Source organism: Ursus americanus, chromosome X (genome assembly GCF_024610735.1).
Source record: "Ursus americanus isolate L20-20 chromosome X, mUrsAme1.1.p, whole genome shotgun sequence".
In the NCBI taxonomy this organism is placed as follows: Eukaryota; Metazoa; Chordata; class Mammalia; order Carnivora; family Ursidae; genus Ursus; species Ursus americanus.
The window spans coordinates 28,742,803-28,759,220 of record NC_142164.1 but is presented as its reverse complement, the minus strand read 5'-3'; the positions used below and the strand labels follow the sequence as shown (position 1 = coordinate 28,759,220).

At 46.0% G+C, this 16,418-nt stretch overlaps 2 protein-coding genes and 1 long non-coding RNA gene across 11 annotated transcripts in view; 1 reads left to right on the top strand and 2 right to left on the bottom strand.

Moving 5' to 3' along the window:
* Positions 1–2,032, bottom strand: part of LOC148106855 (NF-kappa-B-activating protein-like) — a 37,122-nt gene extending 35,090 nt beyond the window's left edge. For all 9 annotated transcript variants that reach the window (XR_015723382.1, XR_015723380.1, XR_015723383.1 and 6 more), the window contains exon 1: positions 1,520–2,032. Coding sequence is in view for 1 of the 9 variants with exons in the window: in XM_087859832.1 (XP_087715958.1) it covers positions 1,520–1,905 (386 nt within the window). In the remaining 8 variants the exon portion in view is untranslated. The remainder of the gene's footprint in view (positions 1–1,519) is intronic.
* On the top strand, positions 1,954–10,484 carry LOC148106854 (uncharacterized). Its single transcript, XR_015723387.1, has 4 exons — positions 1,954–2,039; positions 2,691–2,763; positions 5,150–5,223; positions 9,902–10,484. It is a non-coding gene; the product is annotated as an uncharacterized LOC148106854 (long non-coding RNA).
* Positions 10,485–12,339: 1,855 nt separating this feature from the next.
* On the bottom strand, positions 12,340–14,094 carry LOC148106853 (uncharacterized). Its single transcript, XM_087859699.1, has 3 exons — positions 13,716–14,094; positions 13,223–13,547; positions 12,340–12,602 (listed from the first exon to the last, which is right to left on the bottom strand). The coding sequence occupies exons 1-3, from the start codon at positions 13,795–13,797 to the stop codon at positions 12,524–12,526; spliced, it is 486 nt and encodes a 161-aa protein (XP_087715825.1). The 5' UTR covers positions 13,798–14,094; the 3' UTR covers positions 12,340–12,523.
* Positions 14,095–16,418: the final 2,324 nt, after the last annotated feature.

Here is a 16,418-nt window from a genome sequence, read left to right as displayed (position 1 = left end):
TACTCGTAAGGTAAATTATTGATCTTCTAAATGTACAAATGCAAATTTCACCCAAGAAGTTCTGACATCTTTTGATGAGGATCGTCCAGTAGGAAGCTGGTTGCTTTTTGACGAACACAGCCAGGAGGTAACTGAAAAATTTAATTTGGAGAGGTAGGTCTCCAACCTAACTCAGTATGGTTTTTTATTGTTTCTGCTTCCATTCAGGAAACCCCAATAGCTAACACTCAAGGACTAATGATTATGTCCCAGGAACTAAATCATCACAACTCTAAAGGCTCAGCGCCAATTTTATCCCTTTTTAAATGGTTAAGAAATAAAGCTCAGAGAAGTTCAAGAAACTTGCTCAAGGTCATACAACTATTACACAGCAAAGCATGGCTTCAAACTCAGGCATTCCGATTCTGGAGCCCGTCCTCTTCACCGCCATCCTTTATTACTTCCCATTCTTGGGAAAAAAGAGATTTATGGAGACGTCGCCCAGCTTTGGAATCTTAACCTGCCCCTCCATGCCTGTGCTACTCTTAAAAATCTTTTTCGACACAGAGGACATGTAGGGGCGCCTGGGTGGCTCAGCCGGTTAAGCGCCGGCCTTCTGCTCGGTCATGATCGGGCCCCGGGGGCGGGCTCCCTGCTCAGCGGGGAACCTGCTTCTCCCTCTGCCTGCTGCTCCCCTTGCTTGTTCTCTCCGTCAAATAAATTCAAAAAATCCTAAACACACACACACACACACACACACACACACAGCGGACCTGTAGAGCACCTAGTACAGCGCCTGACAGAATTTAACACTCAATAACCATTAGCTATTAAGACTTACACGATAATAATTATAACCCTTTCCCTTTCTCCTTCTTAAACTATCCACTTTTCCACTCCAATACGCACTCATGAGAGGACACCTGATCTCACCCTGACCTCGGTTTTCACGGTCACACTGAGACCACCGAACAGGGCCTTTTTCCACGTAGCGTAATCAACAGTTTAGCAGGTCACTTTTCCCACATGCAATCATCTGGTCTCAGGGGTTCTTCTCCCCTCCGATTTAAACTCTTCATCCCCAGCCTTCCCGACTGGCTACACGACATTTCCACTGTACACGTCCTGTCACCTCCAACCTGTGTGATCATTCAGCAAGGTACGGTGGTACGCCTACAAAGCGCGAGGCACTGCTCATTTTGGGCTAATAGGTCTCCTTTGCCAAAAGCTCAATCGAGCGCGAAATAAAAGCACGCTTGGAAAAAAAAAGTAAGCAAAATAAAACAGCTACAACCAAGCGAAAACTGTAATTCGGGTAGGTCTGAGGCTCCCGACGGAACCGCTGCATAGCCAGGAGGCAGAAGCAGCGAAGACACCAGGGCGCGGGGAGAAGGGGCCCGAGGACGAGTGAAAACCCAAAGGGAGAAACGGGCGGAAAAAGGCGTTGTCGGGGGAGGGGGGTGGGGCTGAAGGGCTAGGCAGGGGCGCCCGGCAGAGAGCGAAAAGCGCAAGTCAGACTCCCAGTGCCCGTCTCACTCACTTCTGCCGCAGGCTCTCCTCCCTCTCCTTGTCCAGAAGGCTAGGCCACGGCTTGTCGCTCCCGTAGGGGCGCGAGTAGCCGCCATAAGACGCGGTCGAGGAGGCTGACGCGAAGGGGTTGCCCCGCAGCGCAGAGGGCCGCTCCCGGGAGCGTGACCGCGAGCGGGATCGGTAGGACTGGTGTCGCGACCCCTGACTGAAGCCGCCCAGCTGATGGCTGAGACCATTCCGAGAGCACGAGTCCGAGCGCGAGCTCGAACGCGAGCGGCGGCCCCGCGGGGAGCGGGCGGATCTGCTGGGTTTAGGGCTCCTCGACGAACTGCGACGCTTTCCCCCGGAGCCCGAGGCCTCCCCCTCAGGGCTGCGCGAACCCGACACCGGAGCCATCGCGGCCGCTGGGTCCCCTAAGCCGCTAGAGAAGGGGGCGCTCTCGCGAGCCTAGGAAGATCTCGGTTGGTCTGGTCCCAAACCCGCCGTCGCGCCACCGCCCGAAACTGAGGAAACCTTGGAAACAGTTCCGGGTACGTCGGCAAATCCCTTCCCCCGACCTAGGTGGTCCTGCCCACGAGACGGAGATGTGTGTATCGGTGTAAAGAAGTCCGTGGGGCAACCGGATCCACTCACCCTTCCGGTCCCGAGTGAGGCTGCTCCTATCTAAACTGGACTAGAGAACGAGTCTTTGCTTTAGCCTCGAGTTGAAATACCTGAAGGGAAGGGCGAGAGGCCACAGGAGACCTTTCCCCGAGCGGCCGTGTGAATAACAAAGCCAATGTAACTTTACATATATACGTTGTTTGCATGTGTGTGGCTGTGTGTAGGAGTATACCACCCCACACACAATTTTTTCAAAGATTTTTATTTATTTGAGAGAGCGCGGGCAAGCACGAGGTGGGGAGGTAGAGGGAGAACAGACTCCCCGCTGAGCAAGGAGCCCCAGGTGGGGCTCGAACCCAGGATGGTGGGATCATGATCTGAACCGGAGGCAGTCGCTTAAGCGAGTCACCCAGGCGCCCCCACAATTTAATTTTTCTTTCTTCCTTACCTTTCTTTCTTTTCTTTCTTTCTTTCTTTCTTTCTTTCTTTCTTTCTTTCTTTCTTTCTTTCTTTCTTTCTTTCTTTCTTTCTTTCTTTCTTTCTTTCTTTTTCTTTCATTTTATTTATTTATTTGACAGAGAGATAGCCAGCTGGAGAGGGAACACAAGCAGGGGGAGTGAAAGAGGAAGAAGCAACCTCCCAGCGGAGCAGGTAACCCGATGTGGGGCTCGATCCCAGGACCCTGGCATCACGCCCTGAGCTGAAGGCAGACGCATAACGAATGAGCCACCCAGGCGCCCCCAATTTTTTCTTTCTAACCTCAAACAAAATAAGGAGGGTTTATCAATATTGGTGGTGAGCTATGATGTTTAAGCCGCATTTGCCCAGTTAGCTTAGAGGGTGCAAATTCTTTGTTAATAATTTGAGCCTGATACACTACAGTTAAGTTCACAGCCCAGAGAAAACTGATTATTTATTCCCCAGAAATTCATCTCCACTAATATGCACCAGCAAAAGGAATTTGTAAGCCCCTTCTTGTCCAGCCCCTTAAACTGGTCCCATCATACACTAGCTCAAGCAATACATGGTTAATGGTTATCTATTCTATTCATTTCATACTGTTTTTAAAAGAAAGAATATTTGAACACTAATTTACTGACTTTAATTTTTGAAGGTGCAGTGAGTTTACTATGGAAATTCAGAATCCAGTCTACTAGTAGCTAGATGGCCTTTTGGGCCTTTCCTCCTAAGAAGTAACTTATCAGACCATGAAAACTAATGCCATCAGTTATTGGAAATCTCCTTTTTTAGAATTTAAGGGAAAGATGCTAACATAATGTAAATGGAAAAAGTGAACCGCACTACTGGATATCGTCTATGTAAAAACAGTTGATCATGGGATGAGCGCCAAGGACTGAACTGAGTAGGAGAAATTATATGATTTGGGGTGGGGATTTGGAGAAATTTCTAATAAGAAAGTTTTGGATGGGAGCACCTGGGTGGCTCAGTCGGTTAAGCACCTGCCTTTGGCTGAGGTCATGAGCCCAGGGTTCTGGGATGGAGCCCGCTTCTGGCTCCCTGCTCAGCAGTGAGCCTGCTTCACCCTCTCCGTCTGCCACTATCCCTGCTTGTGCTCTCTCTGTCAAATAAATAAATAAAATCTTTTAAAGAAGAAAGTTTTGGATGGAAAACCTATCCCTAACTTGTGGGATACCAGGCTGTACACTTTCCCGTCTACTGGCTATAAAAGCCGACTTTGCAACAGCCCTTGGGCTACCTGCCCAATGGCTGGTAGACATGCACTTTAGTTCCAGCGGTAAAACCCATGCCCCAGCCCCTCTCGTTGGCATGATAATACAAAATAATTTTAAAAGTTTTAAAAACTTAACGTTTGGTATGAAGTGTGAAGCCATCTGGTCCTGGACTTTTGTTTGTTGGGAGTCTTCTGACTACAGATTCAATTTCATTATTAGTAATCAGCCTGTTCAGATTTTCTATTGATTCTTCATTCAGTCTTGGAAGAGTGTATGTTTCTAGGAATTTATCCATTTCTTCCAGATTGTGCAATTTCTTGGCATATAATTTTTGGTAGTACTCTCTTACAGTCCTTTGTGTTCCTGTGGTGTCACTGGTAACTCCGCTTTCATTTCTGATTTGATTCACCTGAGTCCCCTCTCTTTTTTTTCTTAATGGTTTATCAATTTTGTTTATCTTTTCAAAGAACCAGCTCTTAATTTCACTACCTTTCCTATTGCTTTTTCCGTCTCTATTTCATTTATTTCTGCTCTGATCTTTATTATTTCCTTCCTTCTATTAACTTCGGACTTTGTTCTTTTCTTTTAGTTCTTTTAGGTATAAGGTTAGATTGTTTATTTGAGGTTTTTCTTGTTTCTTGAGGCAGGCTTGTATTGCTCTGAACTTCCCTCTTAGAACTGCTTTTGCTGTGTTCCAAAGATTTTTTAATTAATTAATTAATTGACAGAGAGAGAGAGTGCAAACGGGAAGTGGCAGGCAGAGGCAGAGGGAGAGCAGGGATCACGACAGGAGCCAAAGGCAGACGCTTAACCAACCAAGCCACCCAGGCGCACCTTTATTTTTTAATTTTTTTCCAAATACTTTTTTAAGTTTATATTTTCATTTTAATTTGCCTCAAAGTATTTTTTATTTCCTTTGACAATGCTTTTGTCCTAAAGAACCTACAGATTCCTGCTCCTCCAGCACATACCCTAACATTAGTCAGTAAATCTTCATGGAAGGCCCAGGTGCTTTTCAAGCTGTTGCCCCTGTGCTGGGTCCGAGTTTATGCACAGGCCCTTTAGCCGCGGAGCGGCAGTTTTCTACAGCCCTCTGACTCCCCGGGAGTTCTGCCCCTCTGATGTGCAAAGCCAGACATTATATGGGATCATCTTCCTGGTGGAGGTCTCCAGGGCGGGAGGTACCTGATGTTCGGCTTAAACCCTTGTTCCCCATGGAGGATGTCCACACCTGTGATGTCCTCCCACTTGTGGGTCACTGCCCTGGGGGGTGTGGGTCCTGAACAGACTGCATCTCTGTCCCTCCTTCCCTTCTTGATGTGGCTTTTTCTTTGTATCTTTAGGTGTGCAAGAATTGAGCTGCTGGTCCTGAATTGCTCTATACATAGATGCAGCCTTGGTGTGACCATGGGAGGAGGTGAGCTCAGGATTTTCCTACTCTGTCATCTTGACCGCCCCCCAGGGCACACATTTTTAATTCTAATGAGGTCCAAGTTCTCAGTTTTTCTTTCATGGATTGTGCTGTTGGTGTTGTATTTTTTTTTTAAGATTCATTTATTTATTTTAGAGAGAGAGACAGAGAGCGAGAGTCCGGGGGGTGAGGGGTGGAGGGGCAGAGGGAGAGGGAGAGAGAAACTTCAGGAGACTCCTGGTGCTGAGCATGGAGACCCCTGTTGGTGTCGTATTTCAAAACCCTTTGCCAGGGGTACCTAGGTGGCTCAGTCGGGTGGGGTCTGACTCTTGGTTTCGGCTCAGGTCATGATCTTGAGGTCACGATCTCGGGGTCGTGGGATTAAGCTCATCTCGGGGCTCGGGGCTCTGTGGGGGCTCTGCTTGAGATTCTCTCTTTCTCTCCCTCTCCTCTCTCCCTCTGCCCCTCCCCCCCACTCGCATGCTCGCTCGCTCTCTCCCCCTAAAATAAATAAATACATCTTCAAAAAATATTTTAAAAACTTTTTGCCAAGGCCGAGGTTACCTAGATTTTCTCCTACATTTTACATGAGCACAGACAGTCTCTTCATTTATTCAGTTCTTTGATTTCTTATGTCAGAGTTTTATAGTTTTCCACATATAGATATTGGGATATCGCACATATTTTGTTGGGTTTATGCCTTTTATTTCAATTTTTTGGTGCTAATATAAATGATGCTGTGTTTTAAATTGTACATTCCAATTGCTCATCGCTGGTATATAGGAAAGTGATTGACCTTTGTATATTAACCTGTGCCCTGCAATTTTGCTATAACTATTTATGAGTTCTAGGAAGATTTGTTTGTTGGTTTTTTTTTTTTTTAACAATTCTTTGGGAATTTCTCCCTAGACAATCGTGTCATCTGTGAACAAAGACAGTTTTATTTCTACCTTCCCCATCTACATACCTTTTTTCCTTTGTCTTACTGCATCAGCTAGGACTTCCAGTATGATGTTCAATAAGAGTAGTTAGAGAGCTCACCCCTGCTTTCTTCCGGATCGTAGTAGGGTAAAAGCCTCTAATTTCTCACCACTACGTATGTTAATAACTGTAGGTTTTTCATAGATGTCCTTTATTGTGTTGAGGAGCTGCCCTTACATTCCTAGTTTGCTGAGAGGTTTTTTGGTTTTTTTGAAGATTTTATTTGTTTGAGAGAGAGAGAGAGAGAGCACACACACAAGCAGGGGGAGAGACAGGTAGAGGGAGAGGGAGAAGCAGGCTCCCCGCGGGGCAGAGAACCTGATGCGGGCTGATCCCACGGATCACCTGAGCCAAAGGCAGATGCTTAGCCCCCTGAATCCCCCAGGAGCCCCTTGCTGAGAGTTTTTAGCATGAGTTGGTGTTGGATTTTGTCAAGTGCTTTTTCTGCATCTGATGATATGATCATGTCATTCTTCTTTAGACTGTTGATGTGATGGAGTATATTAATTGACTTTTTGAATGTGAACTAGCCTTGCATAGCTGAGATAAATCCTAGTTGGTCATAGTATATACTTCTTTTCATACATTGTTGGATTTGATCTGCTAATATTTGGTTGAGGATTTTTGCATTTTTTCATGAGAGTAATTGGTCTTTGGTTTTCCTTTCTTACAATGTATTGTCTGGTTTTAGTACCAGGGTAATGCTGACCTCATAGAACAAGTTAGGAAGCATTCCCTTGGTTCTGTTTTCTAGACCAGATTATAGAGAATTCGTATCATTTCTTCCTGAAACATTTGGTAGAATTCCCCCGGTGAACCCATTTGTGCCTGGTGCTTTCTGTTTTGGAAGGTTATTAATTATTGATTCAATTTAAAATAGATATAGGCCTATTCATATAGTCTATTTCTCTTTTATGAGTATTGTTAGATTGTGTTTTTCAAAGAATTGGGCCATTGTTTCTAAGTTATCAAATTTGTGGCCAGAGTTGTTCATAATATGCTTTTATTATCCTTTTAATGTCAGCAGAATCAGAAGTGATGTCCCCCTCTCATTTCTGATGGTAGCAATTTGTGTCTTCTCTCTTTTTATCTTGGTTAGCCTGAACAGATACTTATCACTTTTATCAATATTTTCACATAACCAACTTTTGGATTCATTGATTTTCTCTATTGTTTTCTTGTTTTCAATTTCACGATTTGTGCTCTGATTTTTATATCTTTTCTTCTGCTTACTTGGATTTAACTTGCTCTTCTTTCTCTAGGTTCCTAAGGTGGAAACTGAGATTATTAATTTTGGATTTTTCTTCTTTTCTAATATATGCATTCATTGTGACAAATGTCTCTCCATGTACTGATTTCCTTTGCATCCTCAAATTTTGACAAGTTGTGTTTTCATTTCCATTTAGTTCAAAATGTTTTTTTTTAATTCTCTTGAGGTTTATTCTTTGATCCATGTGTTATCTAGAAGTGTGTTTTATGGCCCAGGATATAGTCTATCTTAGTGAATGTTCCATGTGAGCTTGAGAAGGATAAGCATTCTGCTGTTGTTGAAGTATTCTATAAATGTCAATTAGATCTGGTTTATGGATGGTGCTCTTAGTTCAATTATATTTGATTCTACTGGTTTTCTACCTGCTGTCTTTGTCAGTTTGTAACAGAGGGGATGTTGAAGTCCTCAAGTACAATAATGGATTTGTCTATTTCTCCCTGCGGTTCTGTCAGTTTTTGACTCATGTATTTTGACACTGTGTTGTTAAGCATGTACACATTAAGGATTGGTGCCTTCTGGAAAATTGAGTCTTTTGCTGTTATGTAATGCCCCTCTTTATCCCTGATAATTTTCCTTGTTCTGAAGCGTGCTTTGTCTGAGATAGTGCAGCTTTGTTTTGCTGGGTGTTGGCATGGTATATCTTTCTCAATGTCTTTACCTTTAAGCTATCTGTGTCTTTGTATTTATTTATTTAAAGATTTATTTATTTATTTGAGAGAGAGAGAGCACAATCGGGAGGGGCAGGGAGGAAGGAGAGAGAATCTCAAGTGAACTCCATGCTGAGTGTGGGGCCTGATGCAGGGCTCGATCTCACAACTCTGAGATCACCCCCCGAGCCGAAACCAAGAGTTGGATGCTTAACCATCACTCAAGCACCCCTGTGTCTTTTATTTATTTATTTATTTATTTATTTATTTATTTATTTATTTATTTATTTATTTATGATTTCATTGGTTTATTTGAGAGAGAGAGAGCACACAAGCAGGGGGAGTGGCAGGCCGAGGGAGGGGGACAAGCAGGCTCCCCACCAAGCCGGGAGCCCAACGAGAGGTTTGATCCCAAGACCCTAAGATCACAACTGGAGCCAAAGGCAGACGCTTAAGTGACTGAGCTACCCAGGTGCCCTGTGTCTTTATATTTAGAGTAGGTTTCTGGGGTGCCTGGCTGGCTCAGTCAGAGGAGGGTGTGACTCTTGATCTCAGAGTTGTGAGTTCAAGCTCCATGTTCGGTGTAGAAATTACTTAAAATCTTTGAAAAATAAAAAAATTAAAAACAAAGTAGGCTTCTTTAGGTGACATGTAGTTGGCTCTTGTTTATTTTTTTATCCAGACTTACTGTCTCTTTTAATTGGCATATTTAGACTATTCACATTTAAAATTATTCTTGATATATTTTGATTAATAGTTACCATTTTTATGATCATTTTCTATTCTTTGTTATTGTTCTTGGTTTCTATTTTGTCTTCCACTCTTTTTCTGCCTCCTCTGGTTTTCATTGAACTTTTTATTATGATTCAATTTTCTCTCCTCTCTTAACATCTCAGTAACACTTAGAAATTTTTTTTAGTGGTTGCCCTAGAATTTGCAATATACATTTACAACAAATAAGTCCACTTTCAAGAAACACTAGATCATTTCACTGGTAGCACAAGTACCTTATGCGAATGTGGCCAGTTCCTTTCTCCTGTCTTGTATAACTGTGCTGTCATTCCCTTCACTTATCCATATGCTATAATCACTGAATACATTTTTGCTATTATTCTTTTGAACAAACCATTATCTGTTAGATCAACTAAGAATATTATAAATAGGGGAGACTGGGTGGCTTAGTTGGTCAAGCATCTGCCTTTGACTCAGATCATGATCCCGGGGTCTTGGGGTCGAGCCCAGCCTCAGGGTCCCAGGAGCCTGCTTCTCCCTCTGCCTCTGCCACTCCCCCCTGCTTGTGCTCACTCTCTCTCAAATAAATAAATAAAATCTTAAAAAAAAAAAAAAAACAACCACAGGGGCACCCGGGTGACTCAGTCAGTTAAGCGTCTGCCTTCAGCTCAGGTCATGATCCTAGGGTCCTGGAATCGAGTCCCGCATCAGGCCCCTTGCTCATTGGGGAGCCTGCTTCTCCCTCTGCCTGCTGCTCCCCCTGCTTGTGCTCTCTGTCTCACTCTCTCCCTCTGTCAAATAAATAAATCTTTAAAAAACAAAAAAGAAAAAAAGAAAAACAACCCCACAACATACAACTCTTTATGCCACTGAGATATTAAACTCCAGTGGGAGAACCTATTTTTTTATTAGTAAAATATTTTAAGGAAGTTACCACTGCAGCGTCTTCTTCGGTTTACCCTTAGAGAGCATCTACTACGTGCTAAGCTTTTGACTGTAATTCCTGCCTTGTCTCTCTCCTCCCACCTTTAATATTCTTTAATGGTTTTTCCAGCTCTTGAATGTGGGTCTAGCTGATGAACTGCACCGGTATCTTCTGCTGCCGCTAAGCCTGGTAACAAGATGAAGAAATGTCGGTATCTTGACAGCAGACCATCAGTGTCCAGCTGCCTCTGCCCCCGACAATCTAGGGACAGTGTTGTCCTGGTTGTGGGGGAAGCTGAACGTGATGAAAGCTTCCGGAGTCTAAAGTAAATATTCAGGGGCGCCTGGGTAGCGCAGTCGTTAAGCGTCTGCCTTCGGCTCAGGGCGTGATCCCGGCGTTCCGGGATCGAGTCCCACATCGGGCTCCTCCGCTGGGAGCCTGCTTCTTCCTCTCCCTCTCCCCTGCTGTGTTCCCTCTCTCGCTGGCTGTCTCTCTGTCACATAAATAAATAAAATCTTAAAAAAAAAAGTATTCAGGGGCGCCTGGGTGGCACAGAGGTTGAGCGTCTGCCTTCGGCTCAGGGCGTGATTCCGGCGTTATGGGATCGAGCCCCACATCAGGCTCCTCCGCTATGAGCCTGCTTCTTCCTCTCCCACTCCCCCTGCTTGTGTTCCCTCTCTCGCTGCCTGTCTCTCTCTCTGTCAAATAAATAAATAAAATCTTTAAAAAAAAAAGTATTCAATAGGAGCAAGTTGGATTTTAAAACAGGTTTCCCTCAAAGGTATCTAAGGGGTTATTCATCTTCGGAAAACCTCTTGAGAGTTACAAAGATGACCTGACAAGGAAGTCCTGGGCATTGTGGCTTCTTACTAGAACATAAGAGTTGCTGACGCCCCGGATACTGCCTTGATATTTTAGCCTGTAGAGTTAAGGAAAATTTAGACAAACTGGGTCTAAATTCACTAAAACTCAAGACTGCCAGATCTGTATCCCATTTCCGCGACTACACTCATATGCATACCATGGGACAAAGCTAATAACTCATCCTGGATTTTGGTTTTCACCAATACTCTCTTAAGATAACTTATGATTTTCTCTGGTCTCAAATGGTAGTCTTTTGACCTACAAATTAGACATTACTGCCTGAACACGTGAAAAACTATTTCAAATTAACACAGGTAGGAATCTGGCCTAAATTGAAAGCCTCGCCACCAACACCAAATTCCATAAAACCCATCTCTTCAAAATAGTACGATCGAAAAACATATCCTTAGAAATTCCTTGAGAATATTCACTCATGAAGTTCGATTTGTGCCATATCTGCAAGGTATGTTTGTATGCAATTCTTCTCTAACCTTTTCACTCTTCTTAACTCAGTGAAACTTTTTTCAAGATTGTTATTTCCCAGGTTTTAGCATAAAAATTGTTCTCATTTGCTTCAATTTTTAGACAAATGTCCAGTTTCCTCCAACCTCCACTATAATGTATTTTAAGCAATGTTTTCAGGCTAACACATGAAAGTATTTCAGAAAATTAAAAGGTAGGGCTGCCGCTGTCTACAGTGCTTTACTACAGACTAAAGCAACAACAGGAGAACCAGGCACTTGGACTTGAAATTTATCTCCCTGGGGGGCACCTGGGTGGCTCAGTCAGTTGAGTCTATTGGTTGAATCTTGGTCATGATCTCAGGGTTGTGAAATGGAGCTAGTGTTGGGCTCCAAACTCAGTGGGGATTCTGCTTGAGATTCTCTCTCACTCTCCCCCGTCTACCCCTCCCCCTGTTCATGCGCTCTCTCAAATAAATAAAGTCTTTATGGGGCACCTGGGTGGCTTGGTTGGTTGGGCATCTACCGTCAGCTCGGGTCATGATCCTAGGGTCCCAGGATTCCTGGATCAAGCCCCGATTTGGGCTCCCCGCTCAGCGAGGAGTCTGGTTCTCCCTCTGACCTTCCCCGCTCTTGTGCTTTCTCTCTCTCTCAAAAGAATAAATAAAATCTTTTAAAAATTAATTCTTTTAAAAAACAAGAAATAAAAGCTATCTCCCTGCATCAGTCTCGGTGTAAATGAACAGACATTACTCATATAGTGTGTTCTCTGTGTGGGAATAATTCCCTTACCCCAAGGCCTGAATATTTATAAATCCACTTTTTTTGTGGATTTAGCTAAGAACTTATGCCTGGTTTTAAATATTTAAAATAACAGTACAGGGGCACCCGGGTGGCATGGGACTTCAGCTCTGGTCATGATCTCAGCATCCTGGGATCAAGCCCCCGCCCCCCATCAGGCTCTGGCACTCAGTGGGATGTCTGCTTCTCCCTTTCCCTCTGCCCCTCCCCCTGCTCTCTCTCTCAAATGAATAAAATCTTTAAAAAAATAAAAATTAAAAATAACAATATAGTCTAATCCTCTCTTAGCCTAGGTCTTCTTGTGTTAATGTGCATACTTCCCAGATTTGACCCAGCCCCAACATGACTCCACCCAGAATTGCTCCCTGAATGATACTCGTTAGAAAGAGCTGAACTTTATTTATATTTAATTTTGTGCAGGAAACAAGACAAGCAGTTTAATTCTCTTTTATTTTATTGTTTTCCTTTAACGGTAATGGGCAACTTCCATAAAGTGGGATTTACTTATCCCATTTTCCACTCACCAAAGCCCTAAAATTCAAAACTTACTACCCAAACATGGAATAGGCAACCAAAACAACTTGAGAATGTCTAGAACAAAAGCTTTTAACTCCTGAAGCAGGTTTTAGAATGGCTGCCCAGCCGAATCGCTTTTTTCACGTTTACTGACTTCCATCACATCTATGGGTATGGAAAGCTTCTTTCTGAGGGAAGAAAATTGCAAATATTTAGTATCTGGAGTTGTGGATGAAATGAGATATACAATGTACATTTCATGCTTGTTTTTAAATTTATATTTCCCCCCAACTCCCCAGCACACATTTCTTTAATACCCAAGGCCGGGCTTGCTTTAGGGACAATCTTCCTTTGTGTACACAATTTAAGGGTACCTTGAAAAACTTCAGAATTCAAGATTAACAATTTTAATGTAGTATTTAAAAGTCAAGACTAATGCACAAAAAATTCCGGGACCACCAAATTATCAAAATGTTAAATAAAGGCAAGATCCACCCCTTCACTCGCACAACCGCGCCTCATTTTGCACCCTGATGTCACTCCTGATCCTGATCGCGATCGTGATCCAATAGAATGTTATTTACAAAAACAGGAGCCCGACCCGAGAGTTTCCTGACGATTCGTTTATATACTGCATGAAAATATTTACCTTGATGCCCACGGGGGCATCGTCCCCACCTTGGAAAGAGCTCGAGGCCCCCTAGGTAGCTTTGGCTTTGGAGGGGGGGAGAGAGACCTGGGAGAGAGCCCAGGGCGTCCCCGAGGGTCCTAGAGATGGGGGGGGGGGGCGCCAGAGCAAGCCACTCACCGCCCGAACACGTAGGGGTATTGAGTGCGTTGGAAAACGCTCTCCAGCTCCTTCAGTTCTAGCCGGGGGAACGCGCTGCGGTGGAGGCGTTGCTGCGGCTCCTGGGGCTGCGGCCCCTCGGCGGCCGCCTGGGCCTCGTCCTGCTGCTGCTGCTGCGGGGGCTCTTGCCCGCAGCCGCCGCCCGTGTGGTTCTCGTCGTCCACGGGGCCCGCTGCTCCCGCGCCACCGTGGCTTTCTTCTCCTGTCGCGGCTTCCTGCTCAGGTTCGGGCCAGAGCTCCTTCTCGACGTCTCCTCCCGTTACGGAGACCACCGCAGGCTTCGTATCTGGAAAAGAAAAGAGAGATCAGGGCGCTGGAGCCCAGGGCGCGTGGGACGGCGACCTGAGAGCGGCGACATCTGCCGCGCCACTGCGGCGTCCCGTCCACTCGCCTCCCCCGGGGAAAGGCCGTTTCGTAGACTTCGCCAAACCCGCGTCCCGGTTCGCGCACTCACCCAACGGTTCTCCTCCAAGTTCATCGACTTCCAGGATGCGGCAAGCGGTGCCTTCTTGGCTGCTCTCGGGCGGAGGCTCCATGTCCAGAACGCCTCCACAGACTCGCGCGGCGGCCCGCGGAGACTCCGGGGTCCGGGCCTGTCTCTGTGCGGGGTGCGGTTTACTACGCCTCTACCTCAGCTTCAACGTCCGCGCGCTCTTAGACGCCGTCGATCCCCGTTACTTCCAACGGCCAGGTGTGTGGTGGGCGGGACTTGTCGGGGCGAGCACGAGGCCGGGGCGTGGCCACGAAGTAGGCGGAGCGTTTGCCGGAAGGGTGCTACCGCCAGGGGGCGCGCGCGGGGGGGGGCGACAACTCCCGACTCCCGCGGGGCACTGCCTTGGCGTGGGGGGTGGTGGGTGGTGCCAGCCAGCCGGGGGCGGGGAAGGGGTGGGGAAGGAAACTTCCCACAGCTCTCCCGAGCCCTGGGAGACGCGTTGGGAGAACGTCTCGCCGCCTGCCCTCGCTGCACGCGGGTCGGTGCAGGGTTCTCGCCCTAAGCTCCTGCAGGGCGAGGGACGCAGAGGTAGGGCTGGAGAAGTTGCGGGGGGGCTTCGTGGCAGCCCCAGCACTGAAGCGACGGTATCCCCGTCCCCGTGTGGGCTCTGAGCACGACTCTCCCCTCCGGCAAGTCAGTGACCAATGGATGGGACTCTGGTTGGGTTCCGTTCGCACCCAGAGTCCACGAACCGGGCTAGTGACCGGACGAAACGATTAGCTAGAGGGCTGCTTGCTCTGGGTTTTTGCCATACGCGCGGAAAGTGGAGCCCATCAAGCTCTCCTGGGCGCTCCGGAGCGGCAGCTTGAGGTTGGGTTTTACAGAGCACTGTGGGTGCTCGGATGCACGCTCTAAGAAACCCAAACCTCCCTCTTGCGATAGGAACAAATACCCCAGATTTGTATTAAGGAATTCACATCAAGAGTAGAAATGGAGAAACCTGTCCACTGTTTTGAGCATCCAAGAATGCTTGCGCTGCACGTGCTGGACGCGACTGTGGGGCTTACACCCTCTGCCGGCTGAGCTCCGCTTCCGCGCCCCCGCTGCAGGTCCTCTGCAAAAGCGCACGTGTTTCTGGGCTGGGCAGGTGCTGGGGACTTGGGTTAGTTCCCACTTTTTTTTTTTTTTAAGATTTTATTTATTTATTTGACAGAGAGAGACAGCCAGCGAGAGAGCGAACACAAGCAGGGGGAGTGGGAGAGGAAGAAGCAGCCTCCCAGCAGAGCAGGGAGCCCCAGGCGGTGCGGTGCTCGATCCCAGGACCCTAGGATCATCACCTGAGCCAAAGGCAGATACTTAACGGACTGAGCCACCCAGGTGCCCCATGTTCCCACTTTTTTATTCTCCTCCACTTTCTCCTGTTTCTCCTCCTCCTCTTCGTCTTCCTCCATCTCCCTTTGTCTAGAACTGTCTTCCAGAGCTCTAGCTCTCCACTGATAAATATCAAATAAAGAAGAGCCAGGGCAGATTGAGGGCTCTGTTTCTCCCTTAAAGTGATGTTTTGCATAGTGTCCAATACCGCTAAATGACAGCCGCTGTGCACCCTGCTACTTCCCTCTGACTACAGTTAGGAAAAAAAATATATGTATATACCCAGTGCCCAATAACTTGCTGGACCTGGTGCGAGGAAAAGCTAACTTATACTCTGGTGAAAGATCAGCAATCACGTCATGATCCGTATCCGAAAGACATCAGCATCCTAGTCCCTCAAGGAACAGATTAACTATTCAGTGCTGTCCTTTGGGATGGTAAGCTCCAGAGTCATCACTTCTTATAAACACCTTCCATTCATACAATCCAATTTTTAAGAAGTCCAATTATTTTGATGGTTTTCAATTTTATCCGTTTCTCAAGGATGGGTGAAGAATTCATAGAATTTCGAGAATGATAAAAGTCATGTTTTTAACTGTGTCCCTATGATTTCTTTTTACTTTTTTAAAAAAAGATTTCATTTATTTATTTGTCAGAAAGAGAGAATGAGAGAGAGCAGAGGGAGTGGCAGGCAGAGGCAGAGGGAGAAGCAGGCTCCCTGCCAAGCAAGGAGCCCAATGTGGGACTCGAGCCCGGGGCCCTGGGATCATGACCAGAGCCGAAGGCAGACGCTTAACGACTGAGCCACCCAGGTACCCCACAATTCTTATTTTTTTAAATATTCAGTGAATAATGTAGATAATGACAGTTACACGGAGAGATTTAAATAGAATTAACCATATAAAAGCAGAATAAATATTTGAAGCCAAAAGGCTAAAAACATATTTTTCTTACGTATTAGTCTTAATCAGAACCACAATGAGGGGCACCTGGGTGGCTCAGTCGTTAAGCGTCTGCCTTCAGCTCAGGGCATGGTACCGGGGTCCTGGGATCGAGCTCCTCATCCAGCTCCCTGCTCCGCTGGGAGCCTGCTTCTCCCTCTCCCACTCCCCCTGCTTGTGTTCCCTCTCTCGCTGGCTGTCTCTCTCTCTCTCTGTCAAATAAATAAATAAAATCTTAAAAAAAATAAAAACCACAACGAGATACTGTTTCACACCCAGGAGGATGACTATTATCCACAAAATAGAAAATAAGAGGTGTTGGTAAGGATGTGGAGAAGTTGGAACCCTGTGCATTACTGGTGGGGATGTAAATGTTGTAGTCACTGTGGAAAATGGTATGGCAGTTCCTCAA

Excerpts from the sequence above, each read along its gene's own strand:
- LOC148106853 (XM_087859699.1), bottom strand. The coding sequence starts at position 13,797 with ATGGAGCCTCCGCCCGAGAGCAGCCAAGAAGGCACCGCTTGCCGCATC. Across the intron at positions 13,548-13,715 it reads ACTTGGAGGAGAACCGTTGG|ATACGAAGCCTGCGGTGGTC; the intron begins GTGAGTGCGCGA and ends TTTCTTTTCCAG. Across the intron at positions 12,603-13,222 it reads TACCCCTACGTGTTCGGGCG|AAAGAAGCTTTCCATACCCA; the intron begins GTGAGTGGCTTG and ends TTCTTCCCTCAG.